This window comes from Triticum aestivum, chromosome 1A (assembly GCF_018294505.1).
Source record: "Triticum aestivum cultivar Chinese Spring chromosome 1A, IWGSC CS RefSeq v2.1, whole genome shotgun sequence".
Classification (NCBI taxonomy): Eukaryota; Viridiplantae; Streptophyta; class Magnoliopsida; order Poales; family Poaceae; genus Triticum; species Triticum aestivum.
Genome location: NC_057794.1, coordinates 221,315,758 through 221,342,038, shown reverse-complemented (window position 1 = coordinate 221,342,038; position 26,281 = coordinate 221,315,758). Strand labels below are relative to the sequence as shown.

The 26,281-nt window shown below is 46.0% G+C and overlaps 2 protein-coding genes and 1 long non-coding RNA gene across 8 annotated transcripts; 2 read left to right on the top strand and 1 right to left on the bottom strand.

The window, feature by feature from the left end:
• The first annotated feature begins 1,565 nt into the window (after nucleotides 1–1,565).
• Nucleotides 1,566–7,820, top strand: LOC123043576 (beta-glucuronosyltransferase GlcAT14A). Of its 5 annotated transcripts, XM_044466078.1 has the most exons (6): nucleotides 1,566–2,359; nucleotides 2,466–2,541; nucleotides 2,676–2,721; nucleotides 3,357–3,441; nucleotides 6,656–6,751; nucleotides 6,887–7,820. In XM_044466078.1, the coding sequence occupies exons 1-6, from the start codon at nucleotides 1,831–1,833 to the stop codon at nucleotides 7,462–7,464; spliced, it is 1,410 nt and encodes a 469-aa protein (XP_044322013.1). In that variant the 5' UTR covers nucleotides 1,566–1,830; the 3' UTR covers nucleotides 7,465–7,820. The 5 variants fall into 5 exon arrangements, with proteins under 5 accessions (XP_044322013.1, XP_044322005.1, XP_044322030.1 ...); XM_044466070.1 differs by lacking the exon at nucleotides 3,357–3,441 and having other exon boundaries at nucleotides 1,568–2,359; nucleotides 2,676–2,806; XM_044466091.1 differs by lacking the exon at nucleotides 6,656–6,751 and having other exon boundaries at nucleotides 1,569–2,359.
• A 3,121-nt stretch (nucleotides 7,821–10,941) lies between these two features.
• Nucleotides 10,942–15,622, bottom strand: LOC123043569 (uncharacterized). 2 transcript variants are annotated; one of them, XR_006419342.1, is made up of 5 exons: nucleotides 15,272–15,622; nucleotides 14,757–14,881; nucleotides 13,519–13,647; nucleotides 13,364–13,424; nucleotides 10,942–12,662 (listed from the first exon to the last, which is right to left on the bottom strand). It is a non-coding gene; the product is annotated as an uncharacterized lncRNA (long non-coding RNA). The 2 variants fall into 2 exon arrangements; XR_006419341.1 differs by having other exon boundaries at nucleotides 14,757–15,619.
• Nucleotides 15,623–18,633: 3,011 nt separating this feature from the next.
• Nucleotides 18,634–26,023, top strand: LOC123180089 (uncharacterized). The gene is made up of 3 exons (XM_044592080.1): nucleotides 18,634–19,400; nucleotides 19,497–25,183; nucleotides 25,567–26,023. Exons 1-2 carry the CDS (start codon nucleotides 18,634–18,636, stop codon nucleotides 21,664–21,666), a joined length of 2,937 nt encoding a protein of 978 aa, XP_044448015.1. The 3' UTR covers nucleotides 21,667–25,183; nucleotides 25,567–26,023.
• The last annotated feature ends 258 nt before the right edge of the window (nucleotides 26,024–26,281 follow it).

Below are 26,281 nucleotides of genomic sequence, written 5' to 3'. Positions count from 1 at the left end.
AAAACCGGCGGCTACCTCGTCGGTCCGACGAGACGCGGCGACGACGATAGGGCGGGGCGCGGCAGGGCGGCGCGGCGCGGGCGGTGAGGTGCGGCAGCGGGCGGGGCGGCGCGGCGCGGGCGGGGCTGCGGGCGACGGGTGGTGGTGGCGGGGCGGGGTGGGTATAAAAGGAGGGGGGGTGCCTTGGGGGAGGGGGCACGGCGCGGCAACGGAGTCCGAGCCGGACTCCTGTTCGGCGGCGGCGGCGGCGGCGTGGTCTCCCGCTAGAAGATGGCAGCGCGGGGAGGTGGGCCGGCGCTGGGCTTCGGCCCAGCTAGGCCTTGGCGCGGTTTTTTTTAAATAATTCCACCAAAGCTAAAAAAATCTTAGAAAATAAAATAAAAATCTAAAAATGCCAAAACAAAATTTTCTCCGTCTAAATAAAATATTTAGAATGAGATGAACATTTTCTTGGCCCTAAAATGCAATTTTGAAAACGTGCAATTTTTCTAATGCAACCAAAATTGCAAATAAAAGCAAAAATTGATTTTAATATTTTTCCTCCAATATTTCATTTATTTTGAAGAAGTCATATTATCTCCTCTCATATATTTTAATATAAAATATTTTCGGAGAGAAAAATAATTAAAACCAAAAGTCCTCGTTTCAATATTTGATAAAAATCAAATATAAAATCTGGGAAATCCCTAACTCTCTCCGAGGGTCCTTGAGTTTCTTAGGATTTTGAGGATCGCGAGACGAAATGCAATAAAATATGATATGCAAGAATGATCTATGTATAACATTCCAAATTGAAAATTTGGGATGTTACAGCCTGAGCATAGTAGAGGAGCAACAATATTTGCACAATTCATTCAATTTCATCATCAAATGCTTAATCGGGAAACTCACATTCAGCTACAAGATGATTTGGTTGAGTATATGTGGACTCATGTTGAAACCAATAGATGTATCTTTTTATTAATATATTTGAGACAATTTAATTTTTATTCTGCTTTGTAAACTATAATATATTTATTTTAATTGTGAAAATATGCTATTTATGTTCGCTTTGTGAGACTATGCAAAATGTGTGTACATTTATTGAAAAGCGACGGCAAATCAGTCAAACGGGCAAATATGGGTCCATGCATTGGACGCACTGTCGACCCAAATCATAAGAATACACCCAAACGAATAAAAAGCCGACAAAGCGTGTACCCGAGTGCGTTGGAGTTGCTCTTAGTTCCTAAACTATATCAACACGTTGAAACCAAATATCAACACGTTGAAACCAAAAAAAATAAAAAAAATAAACCGAATAAACAAATAGACAGAGTAAGAGTAGTCGTGGCAGCAGCGGACCAAGGCTCATATGGTGACTTCGTAAATCTCAAGATGATATACCGGCTTAGTCTTTCGGAGGAGCTCATAAAAATAAAGTGTGCATGTGTGCGTTCATACGAATAAATGTATGCACGTGTATATGAGCGTTTGTGTCTGTACTAATGCTAAAAAAAGCTCCTGCCCGGTCACACTGACCACTCTCGCAGCGTGGTGTCACCTTGCCGACAACGACCTCCCCTCCAACCAGATCCCCAGGCTCTCTCAGACCAACCACGAGCCACTTCCTCCCCTCCAACTCCAACACCAACACCAAGCTCGCGCTGCCTCCCGACGGTCACTGTTCACCTTTTCCCCGTAACAGGAACAAGTAGATCTCAGGGGGAAGAGAGAGAAGAGCGTCCTCTGTCATTACTTCACTTTCACTCAAGAAGAAAGAAACATCGCGAGATTGGTAGAAGCAAGACGCAGGCGGAGGAGGAATTCATAGTAGATGCGTGCGCGTCGATGAGGATTCGGGGGCTGGCGATGAGCGGCGGCAGGGAGGTGGCCATCTCCGCCGTCTTCACGGCGCTCCTCGTCGTCTCCATCCTCTTTCTCCCCTCGGTCCTGCTCACCAGCGGCAGGCTCGGCCCATCCTCCGCCAAGGAGTGGCCGTTCCTCGCGGCGGCCAAGGACGGCGGCTACTACCCGGTGTCGTTCGCGTACCTCATCTCTGCGTCGACGGGGGACGCGGAGCGAGCGGCGAGGCTGCTGGCGGCGCTGTACCACCCGGCCAACAGTTACCTGCTGCACCTGGACCGCGAGGCCCCCGCCGAGGAGCACCGCCGACTGGCTGAGCTGGTGTCCGGGCAGCCCGTGTACGGGCGCGTGGGGAACGTGTGGATCGTGGGGAAGCCCAACCTCGTCACCTACCGCGGACCGACCATGCTGTCCACCACTCTCCACGCGATGGCGGTGCTCCTCCGCGTCGGCCGCCGCTGGGACTGGTTCGTCAACCTCAGCGCCTCCGACTATCCGCTCGTCACCCAGGACGGTCCGTATCCGCACCACGTCGGCTGCGACTGCGATTATGCTACTACTCCTATGCTAGTATGTGTGAATTCTGAGTTTGGATTTTGCTTTGTGCTGGTGATTTGCAGATTTGATGGAGGCCTTCTCGCGGCTGCCGAGGGATCTCAACTTCATACAGCACACCAGCCACTTGGGCTGGAAGATGTAAGAACTTACTACTAACCGGGGGGGGGGGGGGGGGGGGGGGGTTAATTAATCCGTTTCGTGGAGATGGATGGACGGGGATGGTTGGGTTTAACAGAGTATTGAGTCGAATTTGAAACGCGGTAGCTCTGCAGAAAGAAGCGGGCGCGGCCGGTGATCCTGGACACGGCGCTGTACGAGGCCGACCGGTCGGAGCTCCTCCGCCCGTCGCCCAACATCACCACCAACCGCCGGGGACTCCCCACCGCCTTCAAGCTCTTCACCGGTAACATTCCATTCCATTCCGCCTTTGCCCTATGATCTCAGCACCTAAGGCCAACTCCAGCGCGTGACCCCGTCCTGTCCGAGTGCGTCCGTTTGGGGCAATGTACCGGCGAGCGAACGCAAACAGACTTTTGTCATTTTCTGTCTGCTTTTGACCCATCCCGACCTAAATTTGGGCCACTTTTAGGGTGAAACGGACAACGCGCGGACGGGCGGGACGCACGTGCTTGTCCTTCCTTGGCCCGTCCGTCGGTGGCACAAAGCACCAACCCGGCCTCCCATTTCACGTCATTTCTCCTAAAACCCTCCCACGTCCCGCCTATTACCCTCCCACGTCCATGGCCGACGCCCCGCCGAATTCGGGCGGTCTGACCGTCGACCCGCCCGGAAAGGTGAAGAAGAAGGCGGCCAAGGGTCCAAGGAAGCCGCGGTCAGAATGCACGTTGGAGGAGATCGGCCAGACAGAGCGAGATGTTCGACGCCGACGGTCTGAACTAGGTCGTTTGATCGGTCGTGGCCGTTCTTTTTGAAGGCTGGCATGGGTGTACGAGGCCGACCGGTCGGAGCTCCTCCGCCCGTCGCCCAACATCACCACCAACCGCCGGGGACTCCCCACCGCCTTCAAGCTCTTCACCGGTAACATTCCATTCCATTCCGCCTTTGCCCTATGATCTCAGCACCTAAGGCCAACTCCAGCGCGTGACCCCGTCCTGTCCGAGTGCGTCCGTTTGGGGCAATGTACCGGCGAGCGAACGCAAACAGACTTTTGTCATTTTCTGTCTGCTTTTGACCCATCCCGACCTAAATTTGGGCCACTTTTAGGGTGAAACGGACAACGCGCGGACGGGCGGGACGCACGTGCTTGTCCTTCCTTGGCCCGTCCGTCGGTGGCACAAAGCACCAACCCGGCCTCCCATTTCACGTCATTTCTCCTAAAACCCTCCCACGTCCCGCCTATTACCCTCCCACGTCCATGGCCGACGCCCCGCCGAATTCGGGCGGTCTGACCGTCGACCCGCCCGGAAAGGTGAAGAAGAAGGCGGCCAAGGGTCCAAGGAAGCCGCGGTCAGAATGCACGTTGGAGGAGATCGGCCAGACAGAGCGAGATGTTCGACGCCGACGGTCTGAACTAGGTCGTTTGATCGGTCGTGGCCGTTCTTTTTGAAGGCTGGCATGGGTGCCGGCTGCTGGCTGTGTGCTGGTGAGGAACCTATTTATTTTGGGAGCTGGCTGTGTTGCCGGCGACAAAACTATTCATTTTGTAGGTTGGCTCTGTTGCCGGCCGCTAGCTGTGTTGCCGACAAGGACGTGTAGGCCGTTGGCTCTGTTGCCGGCGTGAACTAGAGCCGCTGGCCTGAACTATGGTGTGGTTTATTTTAAGGGGACTGCTACAAATAAGCCGGATGATTTCTTAGAGAAATCATCCGGCTATTTAGCCGTTCGATCGGTGCACTGGTGGCCGTTGAATTACAACGACGCCACGGTAACAGCGAGTCAACGCAGCACAATTGCAGACTTGCAGTCCCAGCGCAGCTCCAACGCAGCACCACGGATTGATTTCGGCGAGCTCCATTGTGGCCCCAGCAGAGCTCCGACGCAGCACCGACACGCCGGCGAAGCTCCATTGCAACTCCGGCCAAGCTCCAATGCAGCCCTGGCGGAGCTCCAACGCAGCTCTGACGGCTCCGGCGAAGCTGCATTGCAACCCTGCCTGAGCTCCACCGCAGCGCTGACGGCTCCGGCAAAACTCCATTGCAACTCCGGCGGAGCTCCACTGCAGCCCGCGCGTGGTCCAAGGCAGCGTCGACGGCTCCGGCGAAGCTCCATTGCAACTCCGGCGGAGCTCCATTGCAGCCCGGCATGGTCCAAGGTAGCGCCGACGGCTCCGGCGAAGCTTCATTGCAACTCCGGTCGAGCTCCATTGCAGCCCTGCCGGAGCTCCACCGCAGCGCCGACGGCTCCGATGAAGCTCCATTGCAGCCCGGCTTGGTCCAAGGCAGCGCCGACGGCTCCGGCTCCACGGGTCACATGTCGCTTGCTGCACTGCAACTCCCCGCCGATTCGCGTTGCAGCGTCACTGGTCGACGGCGAGATCGTGGGGTCGCAGCGCTGCTGTGGTTGGACTGGCCGCGCCTAGAAAAAAGAGAAGAAGCAGGTGGAGCGGTGATGGCAGCTGGTGGTGCCTACAGCAGCAGGTTGGGTTGGCTCATGCAGCGGTAGCTGCCGCGACGACGGGCCAGTGGCCGGTGGCGGCTTGCTTATCCTTCGTCCGGAGAAAGAGATGGGGATTTGCTTCTGCAGAGGTAGGAGATGAGGGAGCCGAGGGGCACGCGGAGAGGATAAGGTTGCCAGGTCCACGTCACGCGGGACACGCGTCGCTAGGACGAGGCGACTTACGCGTCGCTAGGACAGGTCTGGACATGATCCCATTGCGCTACCTAAAACGGATAAAATCCAAACAAAACGAACCTCCAAATGAGGTTGCGCGCTGGAGTTGGCCTACCATTTCGCAGACCTGCAAGAATGAAATGCTGCAGAAGTACTGCTATTCCTATTAGTAGTACGCGTGTTGTGCTGGCTACCGATAAGCATAACATTTTTAGTCAATGCTTGATGATAGGTACGGGCCCGTACCATTATTTTGAGGTGTCCATGTGACGGCGATGCCGTTGCTGGCATGTACCGCCTGGTTGTTGGCTCCGAGACTTCAATTGGTCGTCTAAGCAAATGCTACTAGCACGAGATGTCACGAGTGCTAGACATCTCGTGCTACTGACCTAGTGTACTAATATGGACGGACAAAATTGGCATAAAAAGAAGGGATAAGTATATTTTTCGTCCTCGAATTTTTTCGAGAGTTTAGAAATCGTCCCTCAACTTAAAATCGGATAATTTTCGTCCCTTAACTATCAAAACTGGATAGTTTTCGTCCCTCACGCCATTTCGGTGGTTCCCGTCCGCATGAACAGTAAACCGATGAACAGTATTTTTTAGAAAAAGCAAAAAAAGTCAAAAAAATCTGAAAATTTGTGGGATCAAAGTTCCTCGGGTGCGCAAGGTGCGTGAAATTTTTTGTGCTATTTAGACATTCCAGGAGCTCGTGACAAAGGAAAAACCATAAATATGTACGTCAATGAACAGTAAATTTTCAAAAAAATTCAAAAAATATGAAAATTGTTGACATACAAGATGCTCGGGTGCTCAATGTGCCTGCAAAATTTCGTGGTGTTTGGACATTGTGGGAGCTCAGTGGCAAAAAAACATTGACTAGGAAATAAACTTTGAAAAAGTGCACTATTTTTTTTGCTAGAGCTCCTCCTATGTCATTTCAGCACGAAAATATGCACACCCAAGCATCTTTGATGCCAAAAAAATTCATATTTTTTTTGCTATTTTGTTTAATTTACTGTTCACTGACGTACATATTTATAATTTTTTCTTTGTCATGAGCACCTGGAATGTCCAAACAATATGAAAATTTGTACGCACCTTGGGCATCCGAGGAACTTTGATCCCACAATTTTTCAGATTTTTTTGGTTTTTTTGCTATTTTTTCGAATGTTTGCCGGTTTACTGTTCATGACGTACTAAAACTGCCCGAAGCGGCGTGAGGGACGAAAACTATCCGGTTTTGATAGTTGAGGGACGAAAACTATCCGGTTTTGAGTAGAGGGATGATTTCTAAACTCTCGGAAGAGTTCGAGGACGAAAAATATATTTATCCCTAAAAAAAACTTATCTATCTGGTCAACGGGATCGAGCAGGAGCTTGTGTGCTGCGTGCATTTGCAGACAGATCTGAATCAGCGAAGATGGTTTGTTTCCAATGCTATTTTGTGTGCTCTTGGTAGACAATTCAGGCCGCACAGCAAGCCGCGAATGTGCTGGCGAAGCAAATGCTGCAGTACCTTTTGCTTTGTTCGTCGATTGCTTCCAAGAAACGGCAGGTACTCCAGTATATATGCCGACATCCGTGCGGGCAGCACGAAAACCAAAAGATTTCAGTGTCAAATCAAATTCTAGTACTGTATAAAAAACATCTTGTGATTGATGGACGCACGCATGTGCGTGTGCGTGTGCAGGGTCGGCGTGGACCATGCTGTCGCGGCGCTTCGCGGAGTACTGCGTGATGGGGTGGGACAACCTGGCGCGGACGCTGCTGCTCTACCACGCCAACCTCGTCTCCTCGCCGGAGTTCTACTTCCAGACGGTGGCCTGCAACTCCCGCGAGTTCCGGAACGCCACCGTCAACAGCGACCTGCATTTCATCCGGTGGGACACCCCGCCCAAACAGCACCCGCTCTACCTCGGCCCCAAGGACTACCGCCGGATGGTGCTCAGCAGCGCCGCCTTCGCCCGCAAGTTCAGGGACGCCGACCTCGTGCTCGACAGGATCGACCGGGAGATCCTCAAGCGCCGACCGCCGTCCCGCGACGACGATCACGGTGATCACGCCGCCTCTGCCTCTGTTGCTAGGCACGGCGGGCAGTTCTTCAGCTACGGCGGGTGGTGCTCCGAGGGGGAGGTGGGGCTGTGCTCCAACCCCTGGGAACCCAGCAGGAAGGGGGCCATCAAGCCCGGCGCTGGGTCAAGAAGGCTCAGGGTCATGCTCAACAAGATGTTGTCCGGAAGAAACTTCAGGAAGCAGCAGTGTAGGTGATCCACCCTTCTACCACGTCCAAGTGGTCTAACTCTGATGATCCGAGCAAAGGTGTCATGTACATACAGAAAGAGAGAAAAGGGGTACCAAGTTAAGGCAATTTTGGCTGAGATGGTGCAATCTCGCAGAGTAACACAGGACGTGTAACAATAATTCATGGGTTAACACGATTACATATTTGACACGATCACCCTTCTACCTAACACTGGCTGGTTCTTTAGGTTTTCTATTCTACTAGATGATCCGTGCGCAAAGGGCGAGCGCAAACAAAGTATTGGAAGAGTGTGCATTGTAATATATAGATACAGAATGGAACATATAGAAATAAACGCATAAGAGCATTTTCAGTTGGCATACATTTGGACTTATTTGAGCTAATATTCTTGATAGAGCAAACAAAAATATTTTTTTTACATCAAGAATTTCAGAAAGCAGAGCTTGCATACCTGCAATGAGCAGAGCAATAGACAAAGAAAGCATTTTCAGTTGGCATACATTTGGACTTATTTGAGCTAATATTCTTGATAGAGCAAACAAAAATATTTTCTTTCATCAAGAATTTCAGAAAGCAGAGCTTGCATACCTGCAATGAGCAGAGCAATAGACAAAGAAACAATATTTTAAAGTATTGTTGCTGCCAAAGCACAACTTACGATACTGCATGCAGCAAGCAAGTGATAGTGATAAATGTTAGGTCCTCTGGATCGGGGTAGGCTAGATCATCCGATAAACCTACCTTCTCTAGCGGTTGATAAACTCGAGCCGGAGGCCATCGTGGAGAGGGTGATGGTGGCGATGGGAGAGAGATGGTGAGGCGGTGGAGCTTCCCGTGAGCACCGCGCTAACCCTAGATCGGTAGGGAGTGACGGTGGGGTTTGTGGCGGCGATAAACCTTGTAAGTTCACGGACGAGCAGCGCGTTCACAGGCGGTTGGAGTCAGATTTTGATACTTGTGGCTGTATATGCCCTTATATTCTAAGAATAGTAGTTGGAATAAATCAGACAAAACAATACAAATCATAAAAGTGCTACAAATTAGCACCAAGATAAAATTACAATTGTGACACTGTGACAAAGAACCACACATTCTGGACACGTATACACACGTGTGGCGCATATAGCATAGAGTCACCACGTGGTTTTTTCGAAAAGGGGCGCTTTATTACTTAAAAGCTTTAAATATTACACCCGGCCTCTGCATAACTATGATGCACACAGTCAAATAAGTTCTCTCATACAAACGAAAATTAAGAAGGCGAAATACAAAGAAACAGAGTATGTATAACACCTAAAGCGGAGGTGGGCCAATCCTAAGATCATGTTGCCACCCATGTTGGGTAAAAGTATCCCTCGTCGTATCCTCCAATCGTGTACACACCTCCGTAAACAGGCCTCGATTCACAACACGTTGTAGAGAGGACCATAAACGAAGAGTCCCGGCACACCTGTAGATAACCTGCATCAGAGAAGTACTTTTATCGTTAAACACCTTATCATTTCTACATAGCCAAAGCGACCAAATAACGGCAAGCGCTCCCATCCTAAGAATAGTTCTGAACCTGTAATCTATCCCATGTAACCAGTTGCCAAATACATTAGCAACACTACAAGGAGGATACAAGCCAGAAGCTATTTGGATGACTGACCATATAGAACGAGCCAATTTGCATTGGAAGAATAAATATTTTATTGTCTCATCATCGTGACAAAAGACACATTGCGGGCTTCCATGCCAATTCCTCTTTATAAGGTTATCTTTAGTAAAAATGACTCTGCGACGAAGATACCATGCAAAGATTTTATTCTTTAGAGGTATCTTCATCTTCCAGATTTTCTTATTATTATCAACTGGCACATCAGACTGGATTAACGCTCTATACATAGACTCCACTGAGAATTGTCCATTCCCATGTAGGTTCCATCGAAATACATCAGACCCATGTGACAAATGCATCGTGGACAACCGCTGGAGCAGGATATACCATGATTGAAGTCTGGGTCCAATTAAATCTCTTCTGAACGTCACATTTGGCGGAAATGATTCCATTACCGTGGTGATAGTATCACCCTTATGACGCACAATGTTGTATAGAGCCAGATATTGTTCTCGGAGTGTGGCATTTCCTAGCCACTTGTCCTCCCAGAATCTAATTTCCGAGCCGTCCTTAATTGAGAAGGATCCATAGGAGAAGAAATATTTTTTCGTAGCCATCAGACCTGCCCAAAAGTGAGAATCCCCAGGCTTCCAGTATACTTGAGATACCGCTTTGGAACCCACATATTTCCTTCTCAGGAGGGTTTGCCATACACCATCTCCCGTCATTAATTTAAACAACCATTTGCCGAGGAGGACCCTATTCTTAACCTCAAGGTCATGAATGCCCAACCCGCCTTGGTCTTTGGGACGGCAAACCACACTCCATTTAACCAATCGATATTTCTTTTTCTCGCTATCTCCTTGCCAAAAGAATCTTGATCGGAAATAATCCAATCTATGTAAAACTACTTTCGGCAATTGAAAGAAGGAAATCATATATAGTACCATGTTACTTAGTACTGAATTTATGAGGACCAATCTTCCACCTAAAGACAACAGTTTACCTTTCCAACTGCTAAGTCTTTTTTGCAGTCTTTCCTCGACGTATTTCCATTCAGCATTTGTGAGTCTCCGATAATGTATCGGTATCCCCAAATATGTGATCGGAAACTAGCCCAACCCGCATTCGAATAGTTTGGCGTATAGGTGGGAGTCGCCTTGAGCCTCGCCAAAACAAAACAATTCACTTTTGTGAAAATTGATCTTAAGACCTGAGAGTTGCTCGAATGCGGATAAAATTAATTTCAAATTTCTCGCTTTCTCGAGGTCATGATCCATGAAGAGAATCGTATCGTTGGCATATTGAAGTATAGAGAGACCACCATCAGCTAGATGATTTACTACCCCATCAATTTGGCCATCAACCTTGGCACGCTCAATCATGACCGCTAGCATATCCGCCACTATATTGAATAGCATGGGCGATATGGAGTCACCTTGTCGCAACCCCTTTTTCGTTTGGAAATAGTGTCCAATGTCATCATTGACCTTAATGGCAACACTACCTCCAGAAACGAAGTTATGGATCATAGTGCACCACTCTGCAGAAAATCCTTTCATTCTGAGAGTCTTATGAAGAAATGGCCATTTGACTTCGTCATAAGCTTTTTCAAAGTCTAATTTGAGTACCACTCCATTCAACTTTTTTTGATGTAATTCATGAATTGTTTTATGAAGGATAACAACTCCATCTAGGATGTGTCTCCCTTGCATAAAAGCAGTCTGTGAAGGACGAACCACGTGTTCAGCAACCGTATTTAGCCTGATCGTCGCAACCTTCGTAAATATTTTGAAACTAACATTAAGAAGGCAAATAGGTCTATATTGTTGTATCCTTTCAGCCTCATTAACCTTAGGTAATAAAATAATCTCATCGAAGTTTAAGCAAAACAATTCTAGTTGGCCAGCATGTAGGTCACTAAACAAAAGTAGGAGATCCGGTTTGATGACTTCCCAGAAGTTCTGATAGAACTCAGCGGGAAAACCATCCGGACCTGGGGCTTTGTTGTGCTCCATTAAGAAAACTGCATTTCTAACTTCCTCCTCGGTGTACGGGGCTGTTAGAAGTCCATTTTCCTCATTAGAGACCTGGGGGATGTCATCTGTTCGGGACTCATCCATCGAGAAGTTTTCTTCCTCTGGGGCTCCGAACAGATTTTTATAATAATTAGTGATGTAGGATTTAAGTTGCTCATGCCCCTCAATCGTGCCCTCGTCCTGTTGTAGGGAATGAATAATTTTCTTCCGGTGTCTACCATTGACGACTCCATGGAAATATCTAGTATTCGAATCACCTTTCAGGATAAACTGAGAGTTGGAATGCTGGTACCATTTGAGTTCCTCTTCACGCAGCATGCTAGCTCTCTGTGCATTCGAATGACTCTTGATCTTGATTTCATGCTCAGATAAATGTCTAACCTCTGCCAAAGCTTCTAACTCGTCAATGATAGATGAAAGACGAAGCTTCTCCTTTTTGAGGATACGCACCGTATGCCTAGCCCAACCACCAAGGAATTTGCGTAATGCACGCATTTTGTTATTCCATCTGTGAATTGGGGTATGCCCGACCACTGGTTTCTCCCACACCTCCTTGACCATATCTTGGAAGCCACCCCAAAGCAACCACCCAAGTTCAAATTTGAACTTGCGTCTATGTTGTGGTCGTGGCAAACCAGTAGTTAAGAGAATGGGTGCGTGGTCTGATATAGCCTCAATACGAGGTAGAGCACGAACAGACACCATGAAAATTAGATTCCCAGTCGGTATCCATTAAAACGCGATCTAGTTTCTCATATGTCGGTTCCGGAAGACTGTTGGTCTTGGTTCCATCGACCAGTTTCATTGGATTCGTTCCCCTCTCCCCACTGTACTCGTACTGGAGAGAAAGCACGGCTCCATCTTCACGGCAGCTCACTCTACAGCTTGGCAGCGGAGCGGCTCTCGCTGCAGCTCAGAGGCGCTGCGGCTACATCTGCATCTCGGTGGCCCGGCAGCTTGGAGGCACAACGGCTCGCCGGCTCCATGTGCATCTCGGTGGACCAGCAGCTCGGAGTTGCGGAAGCGGGTATGTCGCCGCCGTTGCTCGTATCGGCGAGCCAAATCCTCGCAGTTGTTGCTGTTGCTCCCCGTCGAAGGTGGCGTCTATTTTGGCTGTGCTAGCACTCCCTGAAGCTGATGACTTTCGACTGCAAGCGAGGCTCCAGCAAGACCACGGTGGCCGCCGTTGCCCCTCAGGTAAAAACTAACCTCCTTCATTGTTTGATGAATCTATAGAATTTTTTGTGATTCAATTCCACTGTAGCACGAGGGGCACCATAATCTACTCTTTTGCCGAGATTAGTGGAACGGCAAAGTATATCTTCATTTTCTGAAAAATAGAACAAAAAACAGAACAAGATGCAGGGAGTGAGCACTCGTAGAAGTAAACTCCAAAAGGAGAAACTCATGGTCTCGTCATTTACAATAGGCCCAGTTGGAAAATGGCCTGTCAGGCCGTCGACGTTGCTGACGTGGTGCACCGGCCGACATTATCGGTGAACCGTTGTCGGAGTTGAACTTGTTGATGGACAGTGATGGAAAGCGTCCCTAAGGCCTGAACGAACTGAGCATAGTCGGAGAACAAATAAGCATTTTAACATAAGGGCATCACATAATTAGTTACAAAATCTGAATTCAAAAACTATGCTAGATCTGCAGTTTTTTTCATGCATCGTCTGAGTTAACTATACTTTATGCGCAGCAGCAGCCTGAAGCCAAAAGAATGCAAAACTGTACAAACTAAGGTAAAAACATGTCCAGATCCTAATAACTTTGAAAGTCTGAGTCCTAATAGAACAGTTCAAATAGTTAATAGTCAGAAGAGGCTAATTAAGGTACTTGTATAAGGTACTTAACTGGGCATACATAATATCTAGGATCAAAGAATTTAGATAAGATGCCAAGGGTTCGTCATTCTATAAATGGAACTCACCTGAACACTAAAGCCATGGTTGTCATTGCATAGCTCTAGATTAATAATAAGGGCAATACCAAAAGATTTATGCATTAGTGCATGAACGAAGAGAAAATAAAATGACTATAATGTCCCATGCTATATGAACACCAAATCAGGGCAACAGAAGATCACCCATACAAAAAATGGAACTATGTGAGTATAAATTTTCAGGAAAACAATAGTATGGTGAGATGCATTGTGCACTAAGGATTATAAGCTCATGTATGTACATTTGAACAAATAGATGATTAAGAAAGGGAACATGCAACAAAAAAAGCTTTCGAAAAGTAGTAGTAATTTTACATTACCTCTGTAACAGAGGAAGTACAAAAATGTATTGGTTGGCATTTCCTCCGGTTGGCGAATTGCCTGGGATAAAAAAGCAGTAGCTATAATGATGGTGTTACTTTCTTGTACAAGCACCAAAACTTCGCCAAAAAGTAAAATATACTGGGAGCATTACCTTTATTTTCCCTATAATCCTTGCCCTTGCTTCTAGATTATATGATGGCGGTGCAAGCTAGCCAACATCTTCAGATTAGTCCATCCAAAAAGCACCCCAAAGGTAACAGTTGGATTGATTGTATCATTCCTGAAACACCATTTCAGAAATTCAGTTGGTGCTTAATAGTAAATAGAAGTGCAGGACATGCTTATCACGCTTACTTAGGACTCATAGGCCTTATCTAATCCCTCTCCAAAGCAAATCATCCAATATTTTAAATAGCCCGCTATAGCTCCGCTATAGCCCGCTATATAGCCTTTTCACTAGGGTGCCGCTAAACGGTCCTATGTACAAATAGCCCGCTATAGCTCCGCTATAGCTGATTTTGAGGTCCGCCGCTATTTGGCAATAGCCCGCTATTTAAAACATTGAAATCATCTATTCGATGTGAAATAGGCAAGAGGTAGGCAAAAATGCTATATACCAAAGAGTATACGTCAATCTAAACTGAAGTACTGCTCACAAGGAACAGAGTATGATAACATGTCGTTGCTCACTCTAAAAATAAAATAAGTTGTTGGAAAGGAGGGGGGCTATTTTATTTATACAGTTTAGTTTAGTGATTTAGTACAAATAAGAACATGTCCAAACCTGATAGGCACGACAATCTCAAATCTATGGGATCAGTTTGGTTAGATCAGGATGAGCAGAAACGAAATGCACCATATACATTTTCAGTTTAATCAACAGATGTGCTATTCTCTGAATATGAACATCACACGGCCAATTTCTAATAGTACCCTACTTTTTTCTGTATGGCTCCTGTGATTTTTGAGTGCAAACCGATGAGATTAGCTTAACTAAATTATCTTAGAATCCCATAGAGACTACAGCAGCAGCAAGAAAGCATTATGGTTTTTCCCTAAAAAAATAAAGCATCATGGTTAAACTTATGCAGTTACCAACGCCTGTTTTATTTAAACAGAAGAAACTTAAATTAACTACAGTCTCTCACAATGCCATTAATTAGAGACTACAACAGCGGCAAGAAAGCATCACGGTTTATGTTTTGCAACTACCAAAATGTGAGCTCGTGCGAACAAAAGATAGTAAATTATTCAGCCTAGCATCATGGTTCAGTATACAAAATCTAAAACCTGAAAGTGTCATGGTTTATGTTTTGCAACTACCAAAATGTGAGCTCGTGCGAACAAAATTATGTTTTGCATGGAAGTATGGATTGAGAAATCTGAAACCTGAGCAAGAAGGTCCATGCTTTAACATGTAAAATAAAGAAGAAGAGAACATCTCGAAAAATACAACTTGTCCTTCCGCTGCTTATCCTCTGATTTATGCATATGCATCCAGTAATATAATCAACCTGTACCAAAGTAAAATCATATGCTTGAGATAACTTGGCAGAGTATAAACAGAGAAGAATTCAAATGTACAACTTAGGTCTATCTCATGAAAGATGGGTGCTTACATCCAAATCTTCCTCGCGATTTATTTATGCAACCACAAAATTCTTTGAAGAAAACATGAGACTGTTATGATTTAAACTGATTTAGACTCTCATGTGCACTTTAGCCATTTTACTAATACTATTTTAAAAGCAAGAGATATTTTTAAACGACACTAACAGTGCAAGCTTAGATAATGCACCACAATATATAGATTCCAAATCAATTAATTGGCTTCTTGGACAATTATATCAATCTAAATCAATGAACCAACCTACAGGAGAGTTTTAGGCATGCAGTGTCACTACCAAATTTGAATTTACTACGGGCACCAATGAAGAGGGGCCAGCTTGTCTGGATTAGGAGAAGACGGAACAGCCTCTGTTTTTGAGCCTGCTAAAATCAAACATGTGTTATTCTTGTAGGAACGCATTCCATCTACGAAGATTAAAAAAAGGAACATAGATAAACCAAGTTGCTTCGGTTTCTTCATTATCAGGAACTATTTAATTTGAATACAAAGGCACCATTTACCACTTTAGATGAAACTGCATTGCTAGTGGCCACACCTAAGAGTTTGTATTATTTCTTAAATATTAACTCGTCCATAATAAATGACAGAAGGCTAGGTTCATAAATAAATGACAGAATGCTAGTGGCCACACCTAAGAGTTTGTATTATTTCTTAAATATTAACTCGTCTATGATTTAAAAATTCAATCAGATATGTAAGGAAACACTTATATACGTATATACATAGGCTAGGTTCAGAAATGTTCTACTCCCTCCGTTCCTAAATATTTGTCTTTCTAGACATTTCAAATGACTACTACATACGGATGTATGTAGACATATTTTAGAGTGTAGATTCACTCATTTTGCTCCGTATGTAGTCACTTGTTGAAATGCCTAGAAAGACAAGTATTTAGGAACGGAGGGAGTATGAGGTTAGGAGTAAAGGAAATTGTATACTTTCGGAGAATTATATATTTAAACTTGCTCAGCTACAACCAAAGGCACATGTGTGGATGTAAGTAACATGTATCTGTACATAGGCTTTATTGAGCATGATTTAGCCTTTGCTACAGCCTGCTATGGCAAAAAGGCCTAAATCTGAATATATATGCCACTAAAGTACCCATGTTTCTCTACAAAAAGGGTCAACTGTAATCCTAAATTGTGGTACTGAATTTTATGCACTCACCGGATAAACAATGGTCATAATACAAGTTTATGGCTGACACGTCACAACCAGCAAGCTTCAGTTTAGCTCCCACCTGTACACTATTTAGGAATGCATACAAGCAAGTCCTGTACAGAGCAACAACACGGACAAGTGCGTGCTGTATTTCAGAGATTAAAAATTGAGATTTTCAATCTGGGACAAATTAGATATATGCTGCAGCTAGAATTCTAATTGGAGTAATTTCCGCCGGAATGTGGTTTTTATACTAAATCCAATTAGATGGATTATTTTGTGTTTATAGCCGCCATAATCAAGGCTCTGAACCTGGTACTATTTGCATGATAATGGGGGTGCTCTCACACATCTGCAATAGAGATACTATTCTTTTCATAAGCTCTTACTTTTCTACCCATATTACTTAGTTGTGCCCCTGTTTACTGCTGACACTACAAACTTTAGTTTATGTGGGTGTATACAAGATGTATAAAACATGAACCTGGCAAGAAAAATACAAGGGATTACCTGAATATATGATGCTACAGTATACATATCTTTCTAACTGAAAAATAAGCCTATCACTTTCTGCTCTAAGATTTTCCATGACAGAGGTCAGGCGTAGGCTATAGCTGGCGATCAATTTTCTTGTTTGATAGTCGTCGTTGACACATAAATGTGCAACACAAACCGAACCCATGAAACCATAGAAACATAAGTTCAGAAATAGAAGAACTAAAATGGATTTGTTCAGTTTAGTTTAAAGATGTGTCAGTTAAAGTAGACTACAACTAATCAAGTTGCTGGTCCTAACCACCGTACATAAATGAGCCCATACATATTTCACTAAATAGGAGAGGAACAAGCAATTTTCGCAATAGCTAACCTGCAACTGTACATCTAAGCATCATTTTCCTGGGCATCCTCTGTCCTTTCCTTTTTATCTTCTCTGGATTTATTTTTTACCTCTACCAATGCATATACATATGGCATTCAAACAGAGTAGGTAATCGCAAGCATATGCAAACCCGAGACACAAAGAATCAGATTTGGAACAGAGAGAAGGATACCTCTGCAGTCACGGCACTGCAAATACGCAAAGAATCATATATATGCCTCTTCTCCATATAACGCCAACGTGTTCCGTATAAAATAATTAAACAACCTGAAAGCAGCAACATGTACTGACATAACAGAGAAACTCCAATCGCTAACTTTCATAAGAACACATATCCAAAGGGTGACAAAGAAAGATTCAGGCCACATCACTTCCAACAGGAAGAAACCAAAAAAGGGAGTGGGAAGTAACATAACCTTGATAGTCAATGACATAGATGACCCAACAACTAACCGAGGAAATAAACTCCGTTGAAGCAATCAGGATATGAGACAAGGAGTGGCAAACTCAGAGTCATTGAACAAATGGGATTTAGATGGTTCAGAGAAGTTTAATCTAAGAAGGGATAGAATCAACCATAACATCAAAATCAAACTGTAGGAACAAACGTGGGGGAGACAGAGGGAGAAAGAGAATTCACCTTGTTCCCCATGACCCAATTCTTCGTCTAAATTCTTCCTGTTCTTTTCTGTCTCATATCTTCATACATCATGCTTAGAGAAATAGTAAACCAACGATTGAAATTAGATCATCAAAAAACTAAGGTAAAATTCGAAGGAAGAAGATGGCGAGATAGAGATGGGCAACCTAGATTGAGGACCACGACGAGGGCCGACGAGCAGCGTCCGACACAGGACACGAGCGCTGTCTGGGCCTCCGGTCTCGCTGCTTCTTCCCCCAGTGCCGTCCTGTCAGGCCAGCATATTCAGTTACAAGTGTCCAGCATTCAGTTAACGGACGGCCACGATCGATCTATCTAACGGCTCGCGAGGCTCGCCGATTCACTGTACCGTTACCACTGTAACTGTAGCATTTCCTTTTTCTGTTCCTGTAGCTGTCACCCGTTGCCGGCTGGCTATAAAGCTATGCGGCCCCGTCTGTAATGGTCATGCGATTATTCTGTGAACTATCATTATGATACAATCTTACCTCCCATAGTAATACAAACCCTAGCGGGGCTACTTTCCCCTTTGCTTCTCCGCAAGATCCACTGAAATTAGTTCGATTCCCATCTCAGAATTCCGCTAGGGTGTGACAATTGGTATCATGAGCGTAGGTTCTCCTTGGCGATGCAGCAGATCGGAGCGGCGACGGTGATTTCCCACCCTTCCCTCCCTCTTTCGTCGACGGTAACGGTATCTGTGGCATTGGCGGCGGTGTAGGTGGCGCAGGCGGCGGTAGACTCATTCGTCGGCAGCGCGTCGAGCCTGACTGGTTGTTTGAGCAAATCGCTCACTCTGTAAAATCCTAGGTCGGCGGCGTGTGGTGCTGTTCCGGTGGCGTTTCCGTGGGCGGCGGCAGGGCGGAGTGTTCAGATCTGGTTCCTAGGCAAGTCCTGGGGGTAAAATTCCCTTCTGAATCACTCAGTCACGATGGGGAAAGGCAAGGCTAGTCTTGATGAGTCGGACGTCGCCGAACTCCTGGCAATGAAGGGCGAATTTCTGCAGCACCGTGACGAAACTGCAGAGCTGCGTGGAGAAGTCGACGATCTCCGCAAGGATGTGCACGGCATTGGCCTCAAGCAGGATACCATGGTGTCGGTGCTGGATGGAGTCCAAAAAGCTGTTTCGTCTCTGAATACACAGCTTGCAGCTATGGCAGACGTGCTCAAATCCATGACACTCTCAGATGCATCTACATCCGCACAACCAGGCCAACCAGTTTCTGAGCAACAGATCCCAAACAATGAGGCAAGTGCACCTGAGGACAGACCACTGACTGAAGATTTGCGCAAACGCCTTGCACTTGAACAGGCCAAGACTCGTCAGTTGGCGGCACAAATACCCCCTAACCTCGCACCAATTCAGGTTCCTCGGCCCTCTGTTCCTCCAGGGTTTGGTACGGCTGCAACCATAGACGCTCCTTCTGGTAATGCAACTCCTACAGCAGCTTACAAAACTGCTCGTACACCCACTTTCAACAATTTTCGGGCTGCCAGGGTGCGCCAGGGTTGGGATGAATTTCCCAAACAGTATGAACAGGAGATGAGAACACAATTCCTTAAGAGCATCACCAAAGGCCCTCGCATGGATTTCCCACGATTTGATGGTGAAAATCCAGCAGGATGGATCTGTCAGTGCGATAAATACTTTCAGATGGCAGGGGCACCGGCAGAGTACAAAGTCAGCCTTGCTCAACTGTACATAGTGGGAAAAGCTGATGTATGGTTACGTCGCTCAGGCATACTGAAAAAGCAATTAACTTGGTCTTAATTCTGTGAAGAAATACTACGCAGGTTTTCATCAGCAAGTTCATATGACCTGACAAAGAAATTCACTAGCTTGAAACAGAGCACTCTCACTGTTTCTGAATACACAGATCAGTTTGAGGAGCTTATGGCAGAAGTACAGGCAGAAAACCCAATAATGGATGAAAGCTGGTTTATACGATGCTATGTCAATGGTCTTCGTTCCCACATCAAGTTTCAAGTGCATCCATTACGGCCTGCTTCACTCACTGAAGCTTACTGGTTAGCCGTGGATCTAGAAAGGGCACTACCTGAGAAGAAATCTTACAGCTCATATGCAGGCAATGGCAAAAGCTCAAGCAACTATCAGAAAACACCAACTCCTCTTCCTGAAAAACCAACTGAACCCAAACAAGTTGCAGTGAATCAAAGGGCTAGAGAGCCAGGCAAGTGCTGGAGATGTGGAGATATATGGTTCCATGGTCACAAGTGTAAACTTGCACCTGTCCTGAATGTCCTTATAGGTGAAGAACCAACTGAACAACCCACAGAGCAGGAAGTACTGGAAGAAACTGAACTTGAGGAGCAACCACAAACTGAAGAAAAATGTATGACCATTTCGGCTCAGGCAATGCAATCAGATAATGTCAACACTATCTCAATTTTAGTGCAGATTGGAGGAAAGCAAGGAATTGCACTTGTAGACTCAGGGAGCAATTCCACATTCATCAGCCTTAAGTTTGCATTATCTACAAACTGCACTATCCTCAAGGACACTTCCAGAGCTGTAATAGTTGCAGGTGGGGGCACATTGTGGTCTGGTGCTTTTGTACCCACAACCACTTTTATAGCAGGCAATACCAAATTTGAACAACAGTTCAGAGTGCTTGACCTCCCTGGTCATGATATGGTACTTGGAAGTGATTGGATGGCTAACCACAATCCTGTCTCCTTCCACTACAACCCCAGACAAATCACTGTTATGCAGAACAAGTTCACACCGGTCACCATTAAAGCTTGTGACACCATAGCAGAAGCCACACCAATTGAAGCTGCAGAAGTGGATAAGCTCATGGCAGCAGGAGCACCTGGTTATGTCCTACACCTCATAAGGGACACCACAATGAAAAAACCTGCCAACAACACAATTCCTCCACCTGTAGAGGAAGTGATACAACAATTTCCTGAAGTTTTCCAAGAGCCCAAAGGTCTTTCCCCCAAGAGGTCACATGACCATAAAATCCCATTGAAGGAAAAGGAAAAACCACCTAACTCTAGGCCCTATAGAGTGCCTCATATGCAGAGAAATGAGTTAGAAAGGCAGATTGATGGCATGCTCAGGGATAAAATTATTAGAGCTAGTGAAAGCCCTTACTCCTCTCCAGCAATACTAGTTATGAAAAAGGATGGCACTTGGCGAATGTGCATTGATTACAGAAAGTTGAATGCTGCTACTATCAAGAATAAGTTCCCTATTCCTGTCATTGAGGACTTACTTGATGAACTGCATGGAGCAACTTACTTCACCAAGTTAGACCTGAGATCAGGCTATCACCAGGTCAGAATGAGTGAAGAAGATATACCAAAGACAACTTTTAGAACATATTTTGGCCACTATGAGTTTCTGGTAATGCCCTTTGGCCTTGCTAATGCACCTGGGACGTTTCAAGCACTAATGAACAACATCTTTGGCCCTTATCTTAGAAAGTTTGTCTTGGTTTTCTTTCACGACATATTAATCTTCAGTAAGTCACTTACTGAACACATAGCCCACTTGCAAATAGTGTTGCAGTTACTCAAGGAACATCAACTCTTTGCAAAAATGTCAAAGTGTGTGTTTGGAGTGCAACAAGTTGAGTATTTGGGCCACATCATCACTGGAGAGGGTGTTTCCATTGATTCAGCCAAGGTAGCAGCAATTGCTGACTGGCCATTACCTACTACTCCAACACAACTTCGAGGATTTCTGGGTTTATGTGGCTATTACAGAAGATTTGTCAAAATTTTTGGAACCATTGCCAGGCCACTGCATGATGTTCTGAGGAAAGACAGTTTCCAATGGACACAAACCCAAACCCAGGCATTTCAGGATTTAAAACAAGCAATGGTCAGTGCTCCAGTCCTTGCCGTACCTAACTTCTCTGAACCCTTTACATTGGAAACAAATGCTTCTGGAGTAGGATTGGGAGCAGTAATGATGCAGCAAGGTAGCCTCTAGCTTATTTCAGTTCCACTCTATGCCCTACCAATGCTGCACTGTCAACTTATGAAAAGGAAGCACTTGCAATCATTGCTGCCTTAAAGAGGTGGAGACATTACTTCCTGGGCAATGACCTCATAATCAAGACAGATCACCAGAGCTTGCAGTATATGACTGACCAGAAAGTCACCACTGGAATTCAACACAAGTTAATGCTTAAGTTGCTAGAGTTCAATTTCACTCTGCAGTACAAGAAAGGGAAAGAAAATGTTGTTGCTGATGCTCTTTCCAGGAAGAACACCCTTATGGCCATGTCATTGGTCACTCCCCAGTGGATATCAGCAGTAGAAGCTTCATACACTAATGACAGTACTTGCCAATCACTCATGGAAAAACTACTGTTGGCTCCTGATCACACCTTCCATCAGAACACTCTGCATTCAGGGGTCATAAGGCACAAAGGGAAGATTTATGTGGGTAAAGATCAAGTACTCAGGGACAAGCTACTTACTGCACTCCATGTTTCTGCATTAGGGGGCCATTCGGGCATGAAAGCAACTTATCATCGCATCAAACAGATTTTCTATTGGCCAGGCCTTAAACAGGATGTGGATCAATTTGTAGCTGCATGCCCTGTTTGTCAGAAAAACAAAGGGGAAAATTGCTCATACCCAGGCTATCTTGACCCACTGCAAATCCCTGATATGGTCTGGACTCATCTGAGCATGGATTTCATCGAGGGCTTGCCCAAATCCAATGGAAAAGATGTCATTATGGTTGTGGTGGATAGACTGTCCAAATTTGCCCACTTTATTCCCCTTTCACACCCATTCACAGTTCACACATTTGCTCAGGTCTTTGTGGATAATGTGTTGAAGTTGCACGGCCCTCCACTGGCAATAGTGTCTGATCGGGACCCTATCTTCACCAGTCAAATGTGGCAAGATATCTTCAAAGGAATGGGAACAGACTTGCGCTACAGCTCAGCATATCATCTTGAATCGGACGGCCAAACGGAGCGCGTCAACCAGTGCATCGAGAACTATCTGCGCTGCCTCACTTCTACCAAACCCAAGCAATGGGCCAAACACTTGTCTATGGCTGAATATTGGTATAACACGTCATATCATTCTTCTCTCAAGAAGACCCCATTTGAAGCTGCTTATGGATTTCCTCCGCCCAACATTTGTGAACACATCCTACCTGATAATATGGCAGAAGATGCTCAACAATTCTTCAACAACAGACATGCGCTGCTCCAACATATCAAGACAAACTTGTCTGCTGCTCAAGCCCGCATGAAGAAATACGCTGATCGCAAGCGTACTGAAAGAGTTTTGGAAGTTGGTGACATGGTGTACCTTAAAATGCAGCCCTATCGGCTCAATGCATTTGGGTTGCGTACACACATCAAACTGCAAAGCAAGTACTATGGGCCGTTTCGCATCACAGCAAAGGTGGGGCGCGTGGCTTACAAACTACTTCTACCTGACAGCACCAGCATTCATCCAGTCTAACATGTTAGCCAGCTCAAAAAGCATGTTAGACCGAAGGCAGTACCCTGTTCTGATTTGCCGCTGGTACGAGAAGATGGTATGATTCAGACTGAGCCAGTGTGGGTCTTGGAAACACGTCAGGTTCCACGCAACAATTTGCCGGTGGTTCAATGGCTAGTTCAATGGGAAAACTTGCCACCTGACGAAGCTTCTTGGGAAGATGTGCCATTCATGAAGAAAACATTTCCTGCATTCTTCAAGGCGACCATCGACCGTTGGTTCAATCGCTCATCTCCATGAGGACAAGTTCGTTTTTGGTGGGAGGCATTGTCAGGCCAGCATATTCAGTTACAAGTGTCCAGCATTCAGTTAACGGACGTCCACGATCGATCTATCTAACGGCTCGCGAGGCTCGCCGATTCAATGTACCGTTACCACTGTAACTGTAGCATTTCCTTTTTCCATTCCTGTAGCTGTCACCCGTTGCCGGCTGGCTATAAAGCTATGCGGCCCCGTCTGTAATGGTCATGCGATTATTCTGTGAACTATCACTATGATACAATCTTACCTCCCATAGTAATACAAACCCTAGCGGGGCTACTTTCCCCTTTGCTTCTCCGCAAGATCCACTGAAATTAGTTCGATTCCCATCTCAGAATCCCACTAGGGTGTGACACGTCCTCCTTTGCTCCTTCTCCCCCCGTGGTCCTCCTCTGCTCCTCGGCAGCGACCTGCGACCGGTCCAGAACCACGGCCCACAACGCTGGCTGATGGAAGATGGCGAGGCATCGTCCTGCAGGTGGCCGCGGGATGCACTGGGGGAAGAACGACACGAGCGGCGGCGCCGCCGACGACCATGTGCTGGGCTTCAGGAGGATAGAAGTATAGTGGGAGGACGAGGCAGCATAGTGGCGGCGGAGAGAATTGGAGAAGGGGACGCGAGTGATCTCTACTCCTAATGGAGCAGTCCGTAAGTCGTTCGTCCGTTCGTTCACAACCCGTCCCATCGATCGATCATATCAACCCCCAACGATTTTATTCCTTACTTCGGTTGTCCCTCCTCTTTCCTTAGAAGACAGAAAAAATCGGCATGCAATCCCCACCTACCATAGTTTGAGTTAATTCAGGGCACATCTCTCATGTAAAAATTGGAACGCAATATTTTTCTTCCCTTGATGCCAAGGCCTGACAAAAGTAGATGCAAATCCCATACCATCAATCTTCTCATAGTGAAATCATATTTTCTGCCTGTACCTAGTCGAACCAGAAATCGCTCTTTGTAATCCTGGAATGGGAAGGGCAACTTCCCTGTACGCAACGACGACCCACGGGCATCAGCGGCGTGAGCACACCCACGGCGCCGGAGGCGGTGCAGTGGGCGTCGCGAGCGCAAGGGCACTGTGCACGGCGTCCGTGATTTGGGTGGACTAGGGAAGCATGCGCCACCGCAGCATCAGCGATTCGGCGGACAAACACAATGATCCACTGATGCCAACGAATTTTGTCAGTTGTCGGGTCTGGTGCTCGATCCACTAATTTGGAGAATTCGATTATGTCCCACAAACACATTGTGGCCATGGATATATTCACGAATGCAGATATTTCATGCCAAGCAGTCTGATGTGGAGGATGGGCGGGAGTGTCGGGCACACGACGATCCAGTTTGTGGTAGGGTGGTCCGAGGGGTGCATGTGTGCACTCGCCTGGTTCGGAGGATGTAGGCGACAAGAAGTGCACCATCGACGTTATTGCGTGCGTCGTGGCGGGGACGCCCGTGTGGTGGATGTGCGTTTGCTGCTCAAGCTAGGCGCTGATGTGGAGGTTCCCGACGGAAACGGACGCCGCCGGAGCTGCTACGGGAGATACTAGCGGCACGCTGTTGGAGCTGGGAGGAGACGCGGAGGCCCCGGAGCCGACTCCTCTGTGCAGCTTGCTTACATGGTTGTGCATGATGGGGAGGCGGAAGGAACGACACCTGGCGGCTAGGGCTGCTTCGTGTCACGGGCTCGGGCTCGATCTCTTCCTCAATCGTTTCCTCGGTGAGTTTTCATTGCTTCTTTTTGGTGGTTAGAAACTTGGAATCCAACTGTCTCGAATGAGTAGATGCAGTTTGAATCATCACCCCGAGTTGAATATAGTGATTTAGGCTATGTTGCCTCATTTATGTGTTGGTGGCTTTGGGTAGGTTGGTTTGAATCTGAATTCAGTAGCTAATGAAGGTAAATCCTTGAACAAAAAGTGAAGAAGTTTATGAGACGGTATATATATTTCATTCAACACCCACTTCCAACATTCCAAGAGTAAAGCTAGCAATCCTGATAGGAATGTTTAGTCATTGACGTTTTCCCTGATATGTCAATGCCCGCATGCCTCTCTAAAAAATACTCTTCTCAGATTACTTGTTTGTGTTTTGTTCCCTCAGTACTGAGGAACGTGATGACACAACAACAACGGATAGGGGTGAGGCAATAGACGAAGAAGACACGAGGAGCAAAGCAGATGGAAAATAAATGAAGAACCATGCCTTTCATTTTATGATTGTGTTAACGTACCTTATGTTTACGTATATTTATTCATGTTTATTTCTTGATATATTATGGTATTTTTTTAATAAGGATCACTATCTACTTCCTCCAGGTGATAGAGGAAGAGGAAGACACAATTTGTAGGTGCATAATATTATGGCATGAATTGGTTCTTTGGCAAAATGTTCATGGATCAGAATTGGTGGGGGTTATTTAGTTCAGTTTAGAGAGCATTTTCCATTGCCATATTTTTTGTCACCTTTAGTTTTCTATATTGGGCCTCATCTATGAATATTTTCGATCATGTTGTTTCCCATGGTTTTCTTATATGTAACAGTATGTCAGGTTTTACAAGGTTGATCATTGAACCAGGTTCCTCCGATTAATAACAAATGGTTCAAGAGTTGTTTTTACTTTGAACCATAATTACCGATGGATGTCCTAATAATTAATTAAGTTGGTTGTTTGCTTGCTTCTTGTGCATACAACAGGCTCATTGACTTTATTTTTATCACAGTATGCAAGCTTCTAAGCGCCGGATCAAGGTCCTACTAATTAATTAAGGAGGTCAACCGCTTTCCTTTTTATCTCAGTAATGCAAGCTTTACATGG